The sequence below is a fragment of the Echinops telfairi genome, unplaced genomic scaffold (assembly GCF_000313985.2).
Source record: "Echinops telfairi isolate 266 unplaced genomic scaffold, ASM31398v2 ScPeMD7_7457;HRSCAF=8495, whole genome shotgun sequence".
Taxonomy (NCBI): Eukaryota; Metazoa; Chordata; class Mammalia; order Afrosoricida; family Tenrecidae; genus Echinops; species Echinops telfairi.
In genome coordinates this window covers 35,738,702-35,754,614 of record NW_022111357.1, presented here as the reverse complement: position 1 = coordinate 35,754,614, position 15,913 = coordinate 35,738,702, and the positions used below count along the sequence as shown (strand labels likewise).

At 58.8% G+C, this 15,913-nt stretch overlaps 1 protein-coding gene across 2 annotated transcripts in view; it reads left to right on the top strand.

The window, feature by feature from the left end:
* H6PD (hexose-6-phosphate dehydrogenase/glucose 1-dehydrogenase) overlaps window positions 1–11,466 on the top strand; it is a 35,345-nt gene extending 23,879 nt beyond the window's left edge. For both annotated transcript variants that reach the window (XM_045299108.1, XM_004705444.2), the window contains exons 4-5: window positions 6,539–6,808; window positions 8,499–11,466. In XM_045299108.1, coding sequence (XP_045155043.1) covers window positions 6,539–6,808; window positions 8,499–9,862 — 1,634 coding nt within the window. In that variant the 3' untranslated portion in view covers window positions 9,863–11,466. The remainder of the gene's footprint in view (window positions 1–6,538; window positions 6,809–8,498) is intronic.
* Window positions 11,467–15,913: the final 4,447 nt, after the last annotated feature.

The window sequence follows — 15,913 nt, the reverse complement described above, 5'->3', positions numbered from 1 at the left end:
GGGTCACTATGAGTTGGCATCAACTTGATAGCCATGACTTTGTTTATTCTCTTTTGGTTTGGGGGCGTTTCACCTTGTAGCATGGATCCGCCCTCCATGCCTTTGTATTATCAGAGTCTTGGATGTGTGTCTCATGTTGATTGATTGATCGGGGTACACATTTGACTTTGTTGCACCTTTGGCCTTAGACATAATGTTGCTACCAACACTCGTGTGCAAGTGTTTGTGTGGGCTTGTTTCCATTTCTCTTGGGCAGATACCTAGGAGTAGACTGGCTCTGGATCTCCCTGCCTGAGGCCAAGAACTGTCAGCTCTCACGGCCCTTTCCACCTGCTCTGGGTCTCTGCTGTCTGAGTCACCGATGAGCTCCCTGCCTGTGGCCCAGCCTCGCATGTACTTCCTGCAGACACAGTATTGTTTAACATCCAAATTACCCACATCAGGCCATTAATCCGAATTAAGTGTCTGCACTCATTAATTCATATGTCTCCCTTCAGGAAAACAGGAAGATTTGGCCACACTGGACCCACATTGCTAAGGGCCTTCCCTGTCCCCTCCCCACTCTCCCCAAACAGTGGTACTAGCTTGCCCCATATTCTGGTAGGCAGGGGAGCCCCTGACCTTTGGCTGGAGGTCAAGGCCCAGCTTAGTTCGCCCTTCGACCACTCTCCTCCTCTTTTCTGAAAGTCACCAGAGTTTGTGCCCCCTCAGCTGCACCCTGAGTTTAATGTCACAGCAGACACTCATTTAAATGGGAGCAAACCAGTTGTTGGGCGGATTCAAACTCACAGCAGCTCTGAGAGTGTCAGAGAAGAACGGGGCTGCAGAGGACCTTTACTGGCTGATCACCAAGCCTTCCATGTGCCAGGGGGCCTCTGGTCTTTCAGTGCCCAGTCAAGCACGCTGACCACTTGGATGCTCAAGTCGACTTCAACCGGCGCCAGCCACAGGTGGAACAGCAGGAAGGCTGGTCTGGGCTACGACATGCTTGAGCCCATTGTTGTGTGGCCCTTGCATGAAGCTTCCCTTGTGTGCGCTGACCGTGCCCTTCAGGGGTCAGTGATGTCCTTTCCTAGACTGGTCTTTCCTGAGGACATGTCCAAAGTAAGCAAGGTAGAGTTTCTTCGAGGGAGGTGTTTGGCCATGGGAAAAGGATGGTAGGCTCTGGTCCAACCGCCTGGGTTCTAAACTTATTTCACTATGTGTATTGCCAGCAAAATGACCGTGAACAAGTCACCTAACCCCTTTGAACCCCACTTTCCTCCTATAGGCAAGCAGGGTAGTAGTAGGACCTCCCTTTCTGCCAATATTTTGAGGAGTCAAAGGGCTAATAATGTACACGCTTCACTATCGCCGTTATTGGCTTTTCTCGATGTCTTCCCAAGAATACAGTGGGACCGTGAGGGCCCGAGCCCGTGGTGGAGTAGCTCAGCCCTGGTTTCTTCCGTGGGCCCTTGTGACATTTTGGGTGGTCCGGTAGAGCTGGCCTGTCTTGCGCGTGTCACATTCTTGTGCCTTGGCCGCCCCCTCAAGCTGCAGTTGAGAAGGAGTCGTCCGACTTCTGTCATTGAGGACAAACGGGCGGCGTGCTTCAGTTCTCACTGTCCACACGGGTGCTTCGGTCTGGATGGCGGCCTGCCGTGCAGCAGAACAGAGCACACTCACAGTTGTTCCTCCACGTGAGCCCATTGTTGCAGCCACGGTGTTGGTCCGTCCGTCCGTCTCCTTGAAGGTCGTCCTCGTTCCCGCTGGTCCTCTTCGGGTCCAGCATGATGTCCTTCTCCAGAGACCGGTCTCTTCTGACACACAGCACATGAGATGAGGTCGCAGGCCCGTCCTTGCTTGTAAAGAGCATTCTGTTAGCGCTTTCTAAGACGCATGGATTTGTTCTTCGGGTACATGCAGTGTTCTCCAATAGCATCACGTAGATACATGAATGCTTCTTCAGGCCTCCCAATTCGTGGTCCAGCCTTCCCACGCAGGTGAGGCGACTGAATCACCATGGCTCGGACCAGGCGTCCCCGAGCCCTCGCAGGGACAGCTTTGCTCTTTGACACTCTAACCCCTCTTTTGCCGCACATTTGCCCGATGCAGTATGTCGTTTGGTTTCTCGACGGCTGCTTCCATGAGCATTGCTTATGGATTCAGGTAAAATAAAATCTTTGACAACTTCCGTCTTCCCCGTGCGGCAGGCTGTTGTTCACTGGTCCAGTTGTAGAGAGTTTGGATTCTTCATGAGTGTAATCCTTTCGTCCCGAGGGCCAGATAGTCTGCGATATTCATCATCCCGGCTTCAAGTCCTCTTCACTTTCAGTAAGCAAGTTCGTGATACCGGCACGTTGCCTTCCTCAAATCCAGTGGGTCTCAGCCTTCCTGATGCTGCCACCCTTTCATGCAGTTCCTCCTGTGGTGGTGACCCCCAACCATAACATTATTTTCATTGCTACTTCATCACTGTCATTTTGCTACTGTGATGAATCGGGCATCGACCTGCAGGTGGAGAACCTCTGCTCCAATCCCAATGCTGTGCTCTTCCGCGTACCGTCCAGCTGCTGGGATTCCCTGCTCAGCATTCAGATGGAAGAAGTATGGTGAGAGGGTGCAGCCCCGACACACCACACTTCCTGCTGCTTTCAGATCACGTGCCAGCCCCGTGCTCTGCTCCAGGGACTGTTTCTCAGACGCCGCGGGGGTTCCATGAGGGCAAATTAAGTGCTCTGGAAATACCTGTTCTTCTCAATGTTCTCCATGGTTTGTGATGATCCTATGAACAGGGATCGGCTTGATGGCAGTAACGTTTTTGTTTTTATATAATAAATCCTATGATTGTCACATTCAAAAGAATCAGGATCTGGGCGTTTCAGCTCCCGGCTGCACGGCCTGTCGGTCGTGTTACGTGTCTTTATCTGATAACCTCCGATTTCCCGAGATTTAAGCTTCCTACCTTCCGCATGCTGATCATTAATGGCTGCCACTGTTTCTTCACCTTTCGAGTCTCTGCTGGAAACGACAGTAGGTCGCCCGCCACAGGTGACCTGGCTGCTACTTGGAAGGCTGGTGGCCTCCCTCCCTCCCAGGATCGTTAAGACACCACTGTCTGACCAAGCTCGTGGACAGGCAGCGTGGTGGGCGGCAGAGTGGGCCACATACAGGATGGGCCCTGCTTGTTCTCCGGCAGCCCGGGCAAGTGCTGCAGAGCCTGTGGGGCCCACTGTGCAGGACCGGTGCTCAGAGCCGGGGCCACTTGAGAGGACCGTGCCGGGCTAGGCAGGCTGATCTAGGACCCGTTCTGATTGGTTTGTTCAAGTTAAATAGTGACTAAGGACATGATGAAGAAGGGATGCTTGCAAGACCCAGAACTATGGCATGACAAACACCAGCGTACCTGTCAGCCAGGGAACTCGCGTGTTGCGTTGCTGAGAACGGACACGTCCAGCCGTTTCTCCCTGGACAGCTCACTGATGTCTGGAACCATTCTCCCCACCTTTTCCCAGCCGTCCTCCCCTGTCAGTGTCAGCGCCCTGCCCGGGGGTTCCCGTTCAGTCTCGCTGTTGTCCAGAGTGACTGCTGTCAGTTTGATCCCATATAGAGAATTCCAAAAAGAACACAACACTGCTTCCCAGTGAAGCTAAACTAGTGTTTGCTTTTAAGAAGACTTCATTAGATTAAACAACAAGGAACTTTGTCATCTTCTGTGCCCTTTTCGATCCCATTTTCTCTCCTTTCCTTTTCCAAATTCTGGGAAGCCCGCTCTCTTCCCTCTTTGTTGTTCGAGGGCCTATGCAGTATAGTCCTTAATCTTGGGTAGGAGTCCAGCTGTGTCTGGGTAAACGCATCTTTCGGTCTCTTTCTTGTCTTCGGAACACTGTCTTCTTCTCTGTCTTCTGTTAACGGACTCTTTCCAACCGCCCTGGGGGTGCCATAGTTATTTGCTCAGCTGAGAACCACAAGAAGGACTGACCATCCAGTGGCTTCTGGGGGTGCAGGGGGGTCGGGGGAGACCTGGCAGTCTGTTCCTATGAAGGCGACTGCCTGGGAAAGCCTATGGGCCAGTTCTGCCCCACCACACTGGCCCACTGACGGAATGCCGCACGGCCGCCAGCAGCAACATGGAATCTCTGATTGCCAACAGTATTTCCTTTCTTTTCTTCTTAAAATCAGTTTATTGGGGGCTCGTCCAACTCTTATCACAATCCATCCATCCATCCATTGTGTCAAGCACATTTGTGTGTACATTTGTTGCCATCATCATTCTCAAAACATTTTCTTTCTACTTGAGTCCTTGGTATCAGCTCCTCATTTTTCCCCCTCCCTCCCCTCCCCACCTCCTCACAAACCCTTGATAACTTATAAATGATTGTTATTTTGTCATGTCTTGCACTGTCCAACATCTCCCTTCACCCACTTTTCTGTTGTCCATCCCCCAGGGAGGGGGTTATATGTAAATCCTTGTGATCAGTTCCTCCTCTCTCCCCCACCCTCCCCTGACCCTCTTGGTATCGCTACTCTCATTATTGGTCCTGAGGGGTTTATCTGTCCTGGATTCCTGTGTTTCCAGCTCTGATCTGTAGCCAACGGTATTTTTGTTTCCTGGAGTTCTGTCGTTTTCATCCTTTTGCACCATCATTCCAGAGCTCATTTTGATTTTGTCACTTGGCAATGGCTGCGTGGGTTCATGGTTCCTCCCGGAGGAAGTGCGGCACTGTGTCAGGGGCTAGGGATGCGGCAGGGAGTGGCAGAGGTGGCCCTGCTCAGGTGCGGGGGGAGGTGGGGGGGTGTGGTACAGTCTGAGGAGTGAGCAGGTGCTGGTGGGAGAGACCCATCGGGGCTACGGAGAAGGCACGCAAGGCCTTCGGTAGATGATTGCTCTTCAAGATGCAGGGTCCCTTCCCTGTCCCTAATTGTGCCTTTGAACCGATCCCAACTCATAGAGGGTAGAGTAGAGCTTCCCACAGCGGTCCCTGGATTGTCATTGTCACAGCATTATATTGCCAGATTTTCTCCATCACCCCTGGGCCCTTACAGAAGCCCCTGGGTGGGCTTGAACTACGGACCTTTTAGTTGGCAGGTGAGTGCTTAGCCCTTGTGCCCTGGACGGGGGCTGTGTGAAGTGTATGGGATGGAAGCTCTGCCATGGGGTGCTGTGGACCTGAATCCTGAGATCCAGACCCCGGGGTTTATGGAATCAGGCCGCTTGTTGGGTGGGGGGGTGGGGAAAGCTTTGAGGGGGTACTGGCACATGGTGTTAAGCATGGCCCTGAAGTCTGTGCGGGCTAGCTGCTGGCCTGCCCTGGCTGTCCCGGTCACTCCTCCTCACATGCAGAGCAGGAATGGCCGTGTCCCCTGGGGAGGGACTCTGAGTGAGACTAGCCACCAGTGCTGGACACGGACACATGGGAGCCAGTGTAGCTGTGGGCGTCATTCTGCAAGCTGGCCCTCCGCCCTGGGGCGCGGCTCGTGTTCACGCTCTCACCTTCACCGGGAGCCCTCCCTCCTGCCCCAGGGTGCTCTCTGCCTGGGTGTCTGGAGTGGAGGCTCCCCTCTGCCAGCAGCTATGCCCCTCCTGGCGTGGCACCCCACTGAGCTCCAGGGGAGGGACTGTCCTGGGCTCCTCGTCGTTGCTCACACTTAGCCCACAGGATCATTCAGTCCAGCCAGTTGGGCTTTGCGCTGCCCTCCCCTTCTCCTTTACCTCTCCCCCCTCCTGAAAGTCTGTCCGCTTCTGGGCAGCAGCAGGGCTCCCTCTCAGCTCTCCACGGTCCTCTCCCCCAGCAGTTCGGGGTTCTGCTGCTGCTGCAGACCCTCGGGGGCTCCCCTGGAAGTCAGGCCAAAGCCTGCCTCATCTCCTTGTTCTGCCATGCGCCACACCCCTCTCCTGCCTTTCCCCATTGTCTCCTTCCTGCTCACTGTACCCCCATCCCCAAGTCCTCTCCTGCTGCAGGCCTCTGAGAGACCCTCGACAGCACGGCCGGCTGTCCTCCCCTCGAGCCTCAGAGGGCCACCCTGATGACCCTCGATAAGTAGCCCCCACTCCCTCCTCTCGTAATCTCCATTCCTTATCTGCTTGCTTTCCCCTCCCTCCCCCAGTGCCACTGAGGCAGAGCCCCGGCCTGTCCAAGCAGCCCCTGTTCATTGCTGGGTCCTGGGCTGGCATTTGTTGGTCCCATTTGATGGCAGGATGTGGAACCCGGCTCAGAAGCCAAGTGAGTCGCCCAAGGTCACCCAGCAGGAGGTACAGGCCGACTCCAGTGCCAGGCCTGAGCCATCACACTGTGGCCTCTGCCAGTGCCCAGTGCCAGGAGGGGCTGGGCAGGAGGGCTCACTCTGTGGGCTCTGGCCGACCCCACCCAGGCAGGTCCCTGGAGGTCAAGGAGTGACACTTCCTTTGGAGGCTGGTGGCACAGAGGTCTCCTGCCTGCCGTAGCACGGCTGGATTTAGGGGCTCCAGGGGCTGGGATTGGGGAGGCCAGGTCAATGGTGATGGAGAGCCTGTTGGGGAGGCTACCCAATGACCTGTCCTTTGTCTCCCCCCGCCCAGGCCGCACCAGCTTCTACGAGGAGTACGGCGTCATCCGGGATGTCCTCCAGAACCACCTGACGGAGATCCTCACCCTGGTGGCCATGGAGCTACCCCACAATGCCAGCGACCCCGGTGCCACGCTGCGGCACAAGCTGCAGGTCTTCCGGGCGCTGCGGGGCCTGCGGAGGGGCAGTGCCGTGGTGGGCCAGTACCAGGCCTACAGTGAGCAGGTGCGCCAGGAGCTGCAGAAGCCGGGTGACTTCCAGAGCCTGACTCCGACCTTTGCAGGTGGGCCCCGGGCTCCCAGGCCTAGGAGCCTTGCTCTGGGCTGGAAGGGACTTGCAGGGGGCGGGCTTGCCTCCACCCACCCCCCGCCCTCCCCCTCTCCCCCGCCTCCCCCCGAACTGGGTGCTCTTGTGGAATGCCCTGCCCATGTCCCTGGTCTCTAACTGCTGAGGGCCGCGGTCCCCTCTTGGCCTCTGGGGTGAAGGACATCCCAGTGGCATCTCCAGATCAGCCCCCCCCCCCCCCCCAGTTAGCCCAGGGTCATGGGGTCTCACTGGGGCTAGCTGGTCCGACACAAACAAAGAGCCCCAAACCGTCCAGCCACAGGGGCCACTCCAGTGGTCTGAGCTAGAAGGAGAGGGCTGGGGGAGACGGCCTCACTCAGCTGGGAGGGAGATAATCACTGCACAGCTAGAACAGCATCAGCCTCCGGACCCCTCGCTTGTGCCAGGCTCCTGAATACACCATTTCCTTCAGTGCCATGTACACACGCGGCTGGGTACGTAGTCAGCCTGTTTTAAAGATGAGGAGAGGAGAGGTGAGGCTCTGTGCAGCTGTGAAAACCTGCCATGAACTTGCAGAGGGGGCTTGGAAGGCGGGTGGGTCTGGAGCATGCTCAGAGGCTGGCTGGTCCACCAGGTTCCCGCTGCGGGCAGCCTCGCCCTGCAAATCATGGGCCTGTGGCCCCTCACTCGTGCCCCTGACCTCTACTTTCCTGGGTGCGAGTATGTCCTGAGTGCTCCCCAAACAGGACTGCGCTTTTCCCTATGGGACCCCCGCCCCAGAGTCAAGGCCTCCCTCCTCCATGAGACTTCTCCCTTGGAGCCCCCGGGCTGGTGACGCTTGGCCCAGCTCCCCGAGCTCTGTGGTCTGAGACCTGATGAGGCAGGTGCCTCAAGGGACAGGAAGGTCCAGTGGCCCCTGTTCTAGCCCTGGCGGAAAGAGCCTCGATCTGGGCGTGCGTGTGTGCGTGTGCGTGCGTGCGTGCGTGCGTGCGTGTGTGTGTGTGTGTGTGTGTGTGTGTCTCCCGGGATGAGGGTCTAGATGAGACTGCATTCTGGGCGTGCGTGTGTGCGTGTGCGTGCGTGCGTGCGTGCGTGCGTGTGTGTGTGTGTGTGTGTGAGTGATGAGTACCAGTCCCTGTGTGTGCGCATGTAAGATGAGTACCGGTTGCTGTGCGTGTGTGTAAGGTGAGTACCAGTCGCTGTGTGTGCATATATGTGTGTGATGAGTGCCAGTCACTATGTGTGCATGGGTGTGATGAGTACCGGTTACTGTGTGTACGTGTGTGTGCATGTATAAGGTGAGTGCCCGTCGCTGTGCATGTGTGTAAGATGAGTACCAGTCACTGTGTGTGCGTGTGTGTGATGAGTACCAGTTACTGTGTGTGTGTGTGTGTGTGCGTGTGTAAGGTGAGTACCAGTCACTGTGTGTGCGTGTGTCAAGTGAACGCTGCCTCCAGGTGACACGGGGGACGTCAGGGGCTGTGCTCCACGGGCTGTCATCGCTGGGTTGGGGAGTCGATGGCTCTGTCTGTCTGTCTTCTAAGGTGCCTCTGGGCAGCCTTGGACTCCCAGCTTTTAGTTAGCAATCATGCCTGTTAACCAGCTGGTTCCTCTCAGAAAACAACTGGAGGGGCGCAGCACCCGTTCCTTGTGCCCGAGCATCACTGCCACTGTCCCTGTCCCCTCAGGTGTCCTCGTTCATATCGACAGCCTTCGCTGGGAAGGCGTCCCTTTCCTCCTGGTGTCCGGCAAAGCCTTGGACGAGCGCGTGGGCTACGTGCGGGTCCTGTTCAGGAACCAGGCGTACTGTGTCCAGAGCGAGAAGCACTGGGCCACGGGCCAGAGCCAGTGCCTGCCTCGGCAGGTCATCTTCTACATCGGGCACGGCGACCTGGGCCACCCTGCCGTGCTGGTCAGCCGGAACCTGCCTCGGCCCCGGCTGCCCTCAGACAGCTGGAAGGAGGTGGGGGCACCCCCTGGGCTCCACCTCTTCGGCCGCCCTCTGTCTGATTTCTACACCTACCGCCCCGTGACGGAGCGGGATGCCTACTCTGTCCTCATCTCCCACATCTTCCACGGCCGCAAGGACTCCTTCATCACCACCGAGAACCTGCTGGCCTCTTGGCGCTTCTGGACGCCCCTGCTGGACAGCCTGGCCCGGGAGGCCCCACGCCACTACCCAGGAGGAGCCGAGAGCGGCCACCTGTTGGACTTCGAGCTCAGGGGCAGCCAGCTGTCCTTTGCCCAGCAGCAACTGGAGCAGCTGGTGCCTGGGCCCGGCGCCGCCCCAATGCCCAGTGAGTTCCGCATCCTCAATGCCACATACCGTGAGAGCCCAGTGGTCCTGTCCTGGTCAGCAGAGCTGATTGCAAAGCTGGCCAGCGACATCGAGGCTGCAGCCACGCGCGCTGTGCAGCGCTTTGGCCGCTTCCACCTGGCACTCTCAGGTGGCTCAAGCCCCGTGGCCCTCTTCCAGCAGCTGGCCCTGCGGCACTTCACCTTCCCCTGGGCCCACACGCACCTGTGGCTGGTGGACGAGCGCTGCGTCCCACCCATGGACCCCGAGTCCAACTTCCAGGCCCTGCAGGCCCACCTGCTGCAGCACATCCGTGTCCCCTACTTCAACATCCACCCCATGCCCGTGTACCGGCACCAGCGGCTCTGTGCCGAGGAGGACCAGGGCGCCCAGCACTACGCCCAGGAGATTGCAACCCAGGTCGCCAACAGCACCTTCGACCTGGTGCTGCTGGGCATGGGCACTGACGGCCACACGGCCTCGCTCTTCCCCCAGTCGCCCACCGGCCTGGATGGCGAGCAGCTGGTTGTATTGACCACCAGCCCCGCCGAGCCCCGCCAGCGCATGAGCCTCAGCCTGCCGCTCATCAACCGGGCCAGGAGGGTGGCCGTGCTGGTCATCGGCAGGATGAAGCATGAGGTCACCATGCTGGTCAGCCGTGTGGGCCACGAGCCCAAGAAGTGGCCCATCTCGGGGGTCCTGCCGACGTCGGGCCAGCTGGTGTGGTACATGGACTACGAGGCATTTCTGGGATGAAGGCTCCCATGCCTTCCTGCTGACTCTCTCTGTCCTCCCTCCCCCCCAGCCACCTGCCCACACGCCCGCTCTCTGGATGCCGGTGCCCAGGGCCAGACCTCCAGAGAGGGGAGGACCAGGCCCGCTCCTCTCCCCTGGCCTTGTTGTGGGTGTGCAGACAGAAGCAAAGGCGGAGTGGCATCCCCACTCCCAGGAAGCTTCAAATCCAAGTCGGGGGAGCAACCACACCTTAGCAAAAAGACGACAGCCTCCCCCAAGCTCACTGCCACTAAGGTGATTCGGGCCCTGACCTGAACACCCACCAGCACTAAACAGGCCTGTGAGAAAGCCCAGGTGCAAAGAGACCCTGGGTAACTGGGAGCACTTTCTGGAGGAGGAGGAGGGAGGAGGCTCTGGGATCCGCTCCCATGGAACCAGAAGAGTGTGGGTGGGAGTGGCGGGAACCGGGCAGGGTGGAGGCCTTGGGCTGCCAGGCCTTGCTCCCCTGCACAACCCCCCCACCCCCACTTCCCACCTGCTCATCTTGATGGCGGCCCCACCTGCTCCCTCTCGCCAGGCTCCTCTCGCCATCCTGACCCGAGCTCTATCCAGCCCGCACCCTGCCTCCTTGCCGTCCTTCAGAAACAGCACACGGGTGGGGGTGGGCGAGGTGGCCTTCATCACTGCAGGAAGACAGGTGGGTAGGTGGCAGTGACGGTTCTACCGCTGCAGATACCAGGCAGCTACGGGGAGGAGGGTTCTGGAAATTGTAAGGCTGGTGTTTGGAGCACCCTCTCTTGGCTGACAACCTTGTCAGTGTTGGGGTCTGGCTCCCTCACGAAGGGACCCTGCCCTCTTCCGGACTCTGGGAGCTAAACTGGGCGTAGGTGGCCAGGCCATTCCGGGGACCCCCACTTCACAGAGCCATTAACATCTCAGGGGCTTCGTGTTCTCAGGGGAGACCCTGGAACCAGCCATTCATCCCGGCAGGCAGCCCTGTTGGGACAGGCAGGAGCCAGACTCCGTGGCCAGTGAGGTGGCGGCAGCTCACTGGCAGCGGTGGTGGCCCTGTGCATGGAGGGCGGCACCACCAGCCTATCGCTCCCTCTTGGCCTGGCGTCGCAGCCTGCCCACCTCCCGCCCACAGGCCCTTCCCTGCCCCCTCTCACCTCTCCACTCTCCCACTCCTGCCCCGGGGAAAACCCACCACTGGTGTCTTGTTAGCCAGGCCCTCGGGGAGCCAGCAGCCAGCAGCGCCTGCCTGCTTCGCTGCACCCCCCAGGAGGGGTCCCTGGAGGCTTCAGCCCCCAAACTCTTGACACACTGATGTTTCAAGTCAACTTCCAGCGTAGGTGTGCTGTCCCTCCCCCAGGTACAGGCATAAGACAGGGTGTCCGTGCCACTTGGTAATGTCACACAGAACTCTGGAGGGGAGGCCGTGTGTCTGGCAAGCAGGTGCCCCTTTTTTCTCCCCTTCAGATGCTTGACACTTTTCACAGGAACCGACAAGGAGGGCAAATGTCTTCTTTCATTTAGATTGTTGCCCCGGAAGGGACTGAGCCAGGGCAGGGCCTCCTCTCCCCAAGGCGCTCTTATTAAAGTTCTGCTTACTCTGCCTCCAGCGACCCAGTCCAAACAGAGCATCTCTCTAACCCAAAGCAGCTGACCTTGGGAGTCAGGGCCACGCTGCTCCTGTGAGAACCCGCCTCCCTGTTGATGGGGGTCAGCAGGACGGCTGGTGGGCAGTGGTGGGCCAGATCCCACCTCTGGCCACATGGGGGCGTTCCTGCACCAGCCCTGCCCAGCTGGCTGGCTTCTGCTGGGGATGTTTGTGTTTCCATATTTTCTTCCCCAGGTCTTTGGTCCCAGCACACCCCCATCTGTCCTTTGGGGACTTCCTTGTCTGTGTTTGAAACGCCAGAGGGAGGGGCCGCTTGTGCCCAGACCTCACTGCAGGGCTCGGATGAGTAGTATTTCTGAGCAAGCCTGAGTCATGCCAGGCCTGAGCTAGGATGTCCTGTTCTTGCTCAGGAGTGATGACCTCAAAATGTGCCCATTATCTACGACTGGGGGCTGGGGGCAGGAGAGGACAGGTCCGCAGGGTGGGGGCGGCAAGAGAGGCCAAGGCTTCCTTTCCAGAGTCAAGCGTTTCCTTAAAATCACATTGGGAAAAGTTTGAACTTTGAGAGGGCTGGGGGGTGTCTCAGATCCGGGCCACCCTGGCCTGCGACTCACAGCAGGAAGCAAGCAGGCCTGACCCCCACCCCCAGCCAGGGCTCGCATGCACGCGTCCCTGGCTTCAGCAGAAGCTTCTTAAAGGGATTCTTCCCCTCTGAACCTGGGCTGCCCTCGGTCTTCCATTTGGAAAAATGATTCCGTTAAAAACATTTAGCCAAAAAAAAAAAAATTTTTTTTTTTAGCCAATCCCTCAAATTGCGTAGGATGTTTTGGAAGTGACTGCTTTCAAAGGTTACGTGCCGGCTGTTAACACCCCCCTGGCACCTCTGCGGAAGAAAGGTGTGACCCTGTGTTTATGTCAGGACCCCCAAACCGAAGTCAACTGGATTTCTACTTGTGATGGGCAGAGCTGCCCACGGGGTCTCCAAGGTTGTCCTCTTTCCGGACACGGACTGTTGCAAGTGTTCTCCTCTGGAGCACTGGACCAGAGCACCTCCCGTACAGATCACTCAGTGCCAAAAAGCCCGGCGGGGCTGTTCTTTGCTGGTGCACAGGGTCTCTATGATGGCGCCCCAGTCGACTTCCTGCCTGCCAGATGCTCAGGGCCACCCTGGGGCTGGTCCAGGCCCTCTGTCCCTGCCTCTCCAGGTAGGCTCCTCCCAGCCTCTTAGGCCGCCGCCCTCCAGGGAGGCTGTGTGGGGCTGCCCAGTGGGGCCCGGCTCCCAGGACTGTGGCGCCAGCTGCCCCCTTGGGAGCCGTCGTCAGGGGCCTGGAGCACACCTGAGTGAGAGTTCATTGTCCTCTGTGCAGAGGGGCCTCTAGGGTCAAGCACGGCACCAAACCCTCCACAGGACGCCACCTTCTTCGCACCTTGTAAGGGCCATGAGGAGGGGGGTGGGATTTTGAAGCAGAAATCCTGGTACAGGGTACGCTGTAGGCAGTGAGGAGCCACACTTAGAAGGCAGGTCCTTGGGACCGGAGGCGACCCAGAGTCCCAGAGCCAGGCTCCCCAAGGAGGTGCGTGCGTGCGTGAGCATTGGTGCCTCTGTGTGGTAGACCCTTTGGGGGGACTTGGTCGGTTAATGAGCATCTCTGGTGCCATTGGCATAGCTGCTCTTTGGGAAACCATCCAGGGACTCTCCGGGCTGCTGCATCCCAGGTTCTGCTGTGAAAGGGGGGGGACTGTACCCACCGACCCGGAGTTCCAACAGCTTCGGCTTCATTCGCCTTCTTGGGCCTCCAACTAAGTACATAATCAGAGGTCACTAACCCAGCATGGCTGAGACCATCCCCTCGATTGTGGTCATTCCGGAACCCTCAGGGCCTGGCTGTGACCCCTGCCCTGAGCACTTCCGCTGGTCTTGCCCAGCTCTCCTCTTTCCCCACCTTCGGGGCCACCCAGGGAGCAGTGGGGAGGGGCGGGATGCGAGGTCCTGGTAGCACCTATGAAAGCTCAGAAAGCCCAGTGCGACAGGAAAATGTAGCTTCTCAGTGAGTCTCCAGCTTCTCCCAGCAGCCGTCTGCAGCCACACTCCGGGCCGGGTGCTTGTCTGCAGGTGGAGCCACCCCACGGCCCCCCCCTTCCCCCCCCAGGCTGTCATCTTTCCGGACACAGACCCCTGGCTGCTGGCCAAGAGGCCGAACGTCCGAGAAGGGCATTGGGGGGAGCAAGGGTGAGGCTGCCCACCCTACAAAGGCCCACCTTGGTGGTGATCCTATAGGGTGTAAGCCACTCAGGGGTGCTGGTCAATTTGCTCAAGTGACCTTTCCAAGGGCGGAGAAGGTGGTCCCTGAGGGGGTGCCTGGCTGGTACTGTCTCACTCAGGCTCGACTGGGCCTGCAGTCCGTCTTTCGCACACAGCGGGTGCTGCTGCCTCCTGGACATACGTATTGTGCCCCTTGCCTGCCCTTCGGATGAAGGGACGCTGTCATGACCATGCAGGCCCCGCCTCCTGGCCCTGCACCAAGGCGGACGCACCGGCCTGGGCAAGCACAGCAGTCCCGGCCTTTCCCAGCCCTTGTCCTGGCAGCCCAAGCGGCCGGCTGCTGTGTCCGGAAGCCGTGCAAAAGCAGATGTCTGGGGGGGTGAGGGGCACATGGATCTCACAGCCACCCGTGCCCTCCAACCCCCACCCCCCACCCAGGCAGCGTGCCGGGATGTGCTCACTGCTAGGCAAGGCCCTGCAGTCAGCACAAGACAGGGCTGGCTGGGGGCTTTGGGGATGCGCAGCTGCACTGTAGTGAACCTCCGGGAAGGTGATCCCTCGGGAAGCGGGCGGGCAGCCAGCCTTCGGGAGGGCATGGGCTTTCGAAGGAGTCACAGTGTGGGGGTGAGGGTGGAGGTGGGGGTGGGGGGGTGTGCTTGTCAGGAAAGGAAATGGATTTCGAGTATCTGGTGCGGCTGCTGCAGCAGCTGCTGCCGCCACTCCCCAGGCTGCCCTTTGCCCAAAGCCCTGGCCTTGCTCCAAGTGTTTAAGGAATATCTGTGTGCCTTTTCTACTCCCGTGGCTGGGGCGGTAGGGCGCACTTCCGTTTGCTGGAAGCTGTGTGACGTATATTTCAGTGGCTAACACTCAGCCAGGCAGGCGAGCACGTATCCATGTGGGCCTTAGCTACACCCCGCAGATGACCAGGAGGGTCCGTTATGAAACCTTCAGGCCAGCAGCCCTGGTGTCAGCGCTTTTCCTTGTGAATCAGAGAACCGTGCTCTGTGGAGGCTCCAGATGGGTTTTTCTAGATCAGTAGGCCTTTCTTCTGAGACACCTCTGGGTGACTTGAGCCTCCGGCCTTTCCTTTGGCCGCCCAAGTGCATCGCTGCTCGCACAACCCAGGGACCTCGTCCGGTCTCCCCACTGCCAGCGAGTGACCCTAGAAGACAAAGGAGAACTTCCCCATAGAGCATCCAGTTGTCCCAGAACCAACCGGCCTCATCTGCCCCTCATGGTGGCCGGTGGGTTCAAACCACCCACCTTGCCGATTAGCCAGGAGCTGAAGCCATGTGCCCTCAGGGACTCGCGGTGAGGCTTAGAAGGAGACAAGGGAACCCCGGGTTAGCTAGTCGCCGAGAGCCGGGTTCCATCCAGGTCTCTGGGATGTTGCCTCCAGTTGACCCCCCCCTTTGGGAAGATGGTTGACCAGAGCTTTCCTGCCCTGGCCTAAGTGGAGAGGCATGTTAACAGCCGGAGGTGGTCAGGGTGCACCGTGCTGGGGTGGGGGGGGGGTCAGGGGTAGCCCTGCTGGGCAGCTCAGCACCCTGGGTTCCTGAAAGGGCAGGAGAAGGGAGCCATCTGTCTCAGGGAGCCGCGGGGGATGGAGCAGGCAGGGACTTCCAGGGCCGCAGGGATTGACGGTGCTTTATTTCAGAGACGCCACACTGGTTCCCACGGCAACACTGGAAATTTTAAGATGCCTCGTGATGACACACATTCAGAACAAAGTTTGTAAAATGCCTTTTGTATGTCGCGTGGAAATTTTATTTTTAAACAATAAAACTTTTACCAACATCCATGTCCTGGAGCCTCCTTTGGGGGGAGGGATTGGGGTGGCATGCAGACCTCGGGATTCTGTACCAAGAGCCCTCGGGGGAAGGGCAGGAGTGCCCCCAGGCTGGAGCGAGGCCTTCCACCACCCGTGGGTGGACCCATCGCCAACCACAGAGGGTATGTAGGCATTTGCCGAGGGTCCAGTGACAGGTCTCACTCAGCCTGAGAACAGTCCCCCCCAGCCTTCTTGGCACGCACTAGACGGGGAAGGTGCCCCCAGCCAGGTGGCAGAGGGGGGCACTGGGAGGCTATCTTGAGAGAGCAGCCTGGCCCCACTGGGAAGGCTGTTGGGGCCAGGGGAGGTCAGGTTGCAGGGCTGCTGGAGGTACAGGGGGGAGAGAGTTGCTGACCA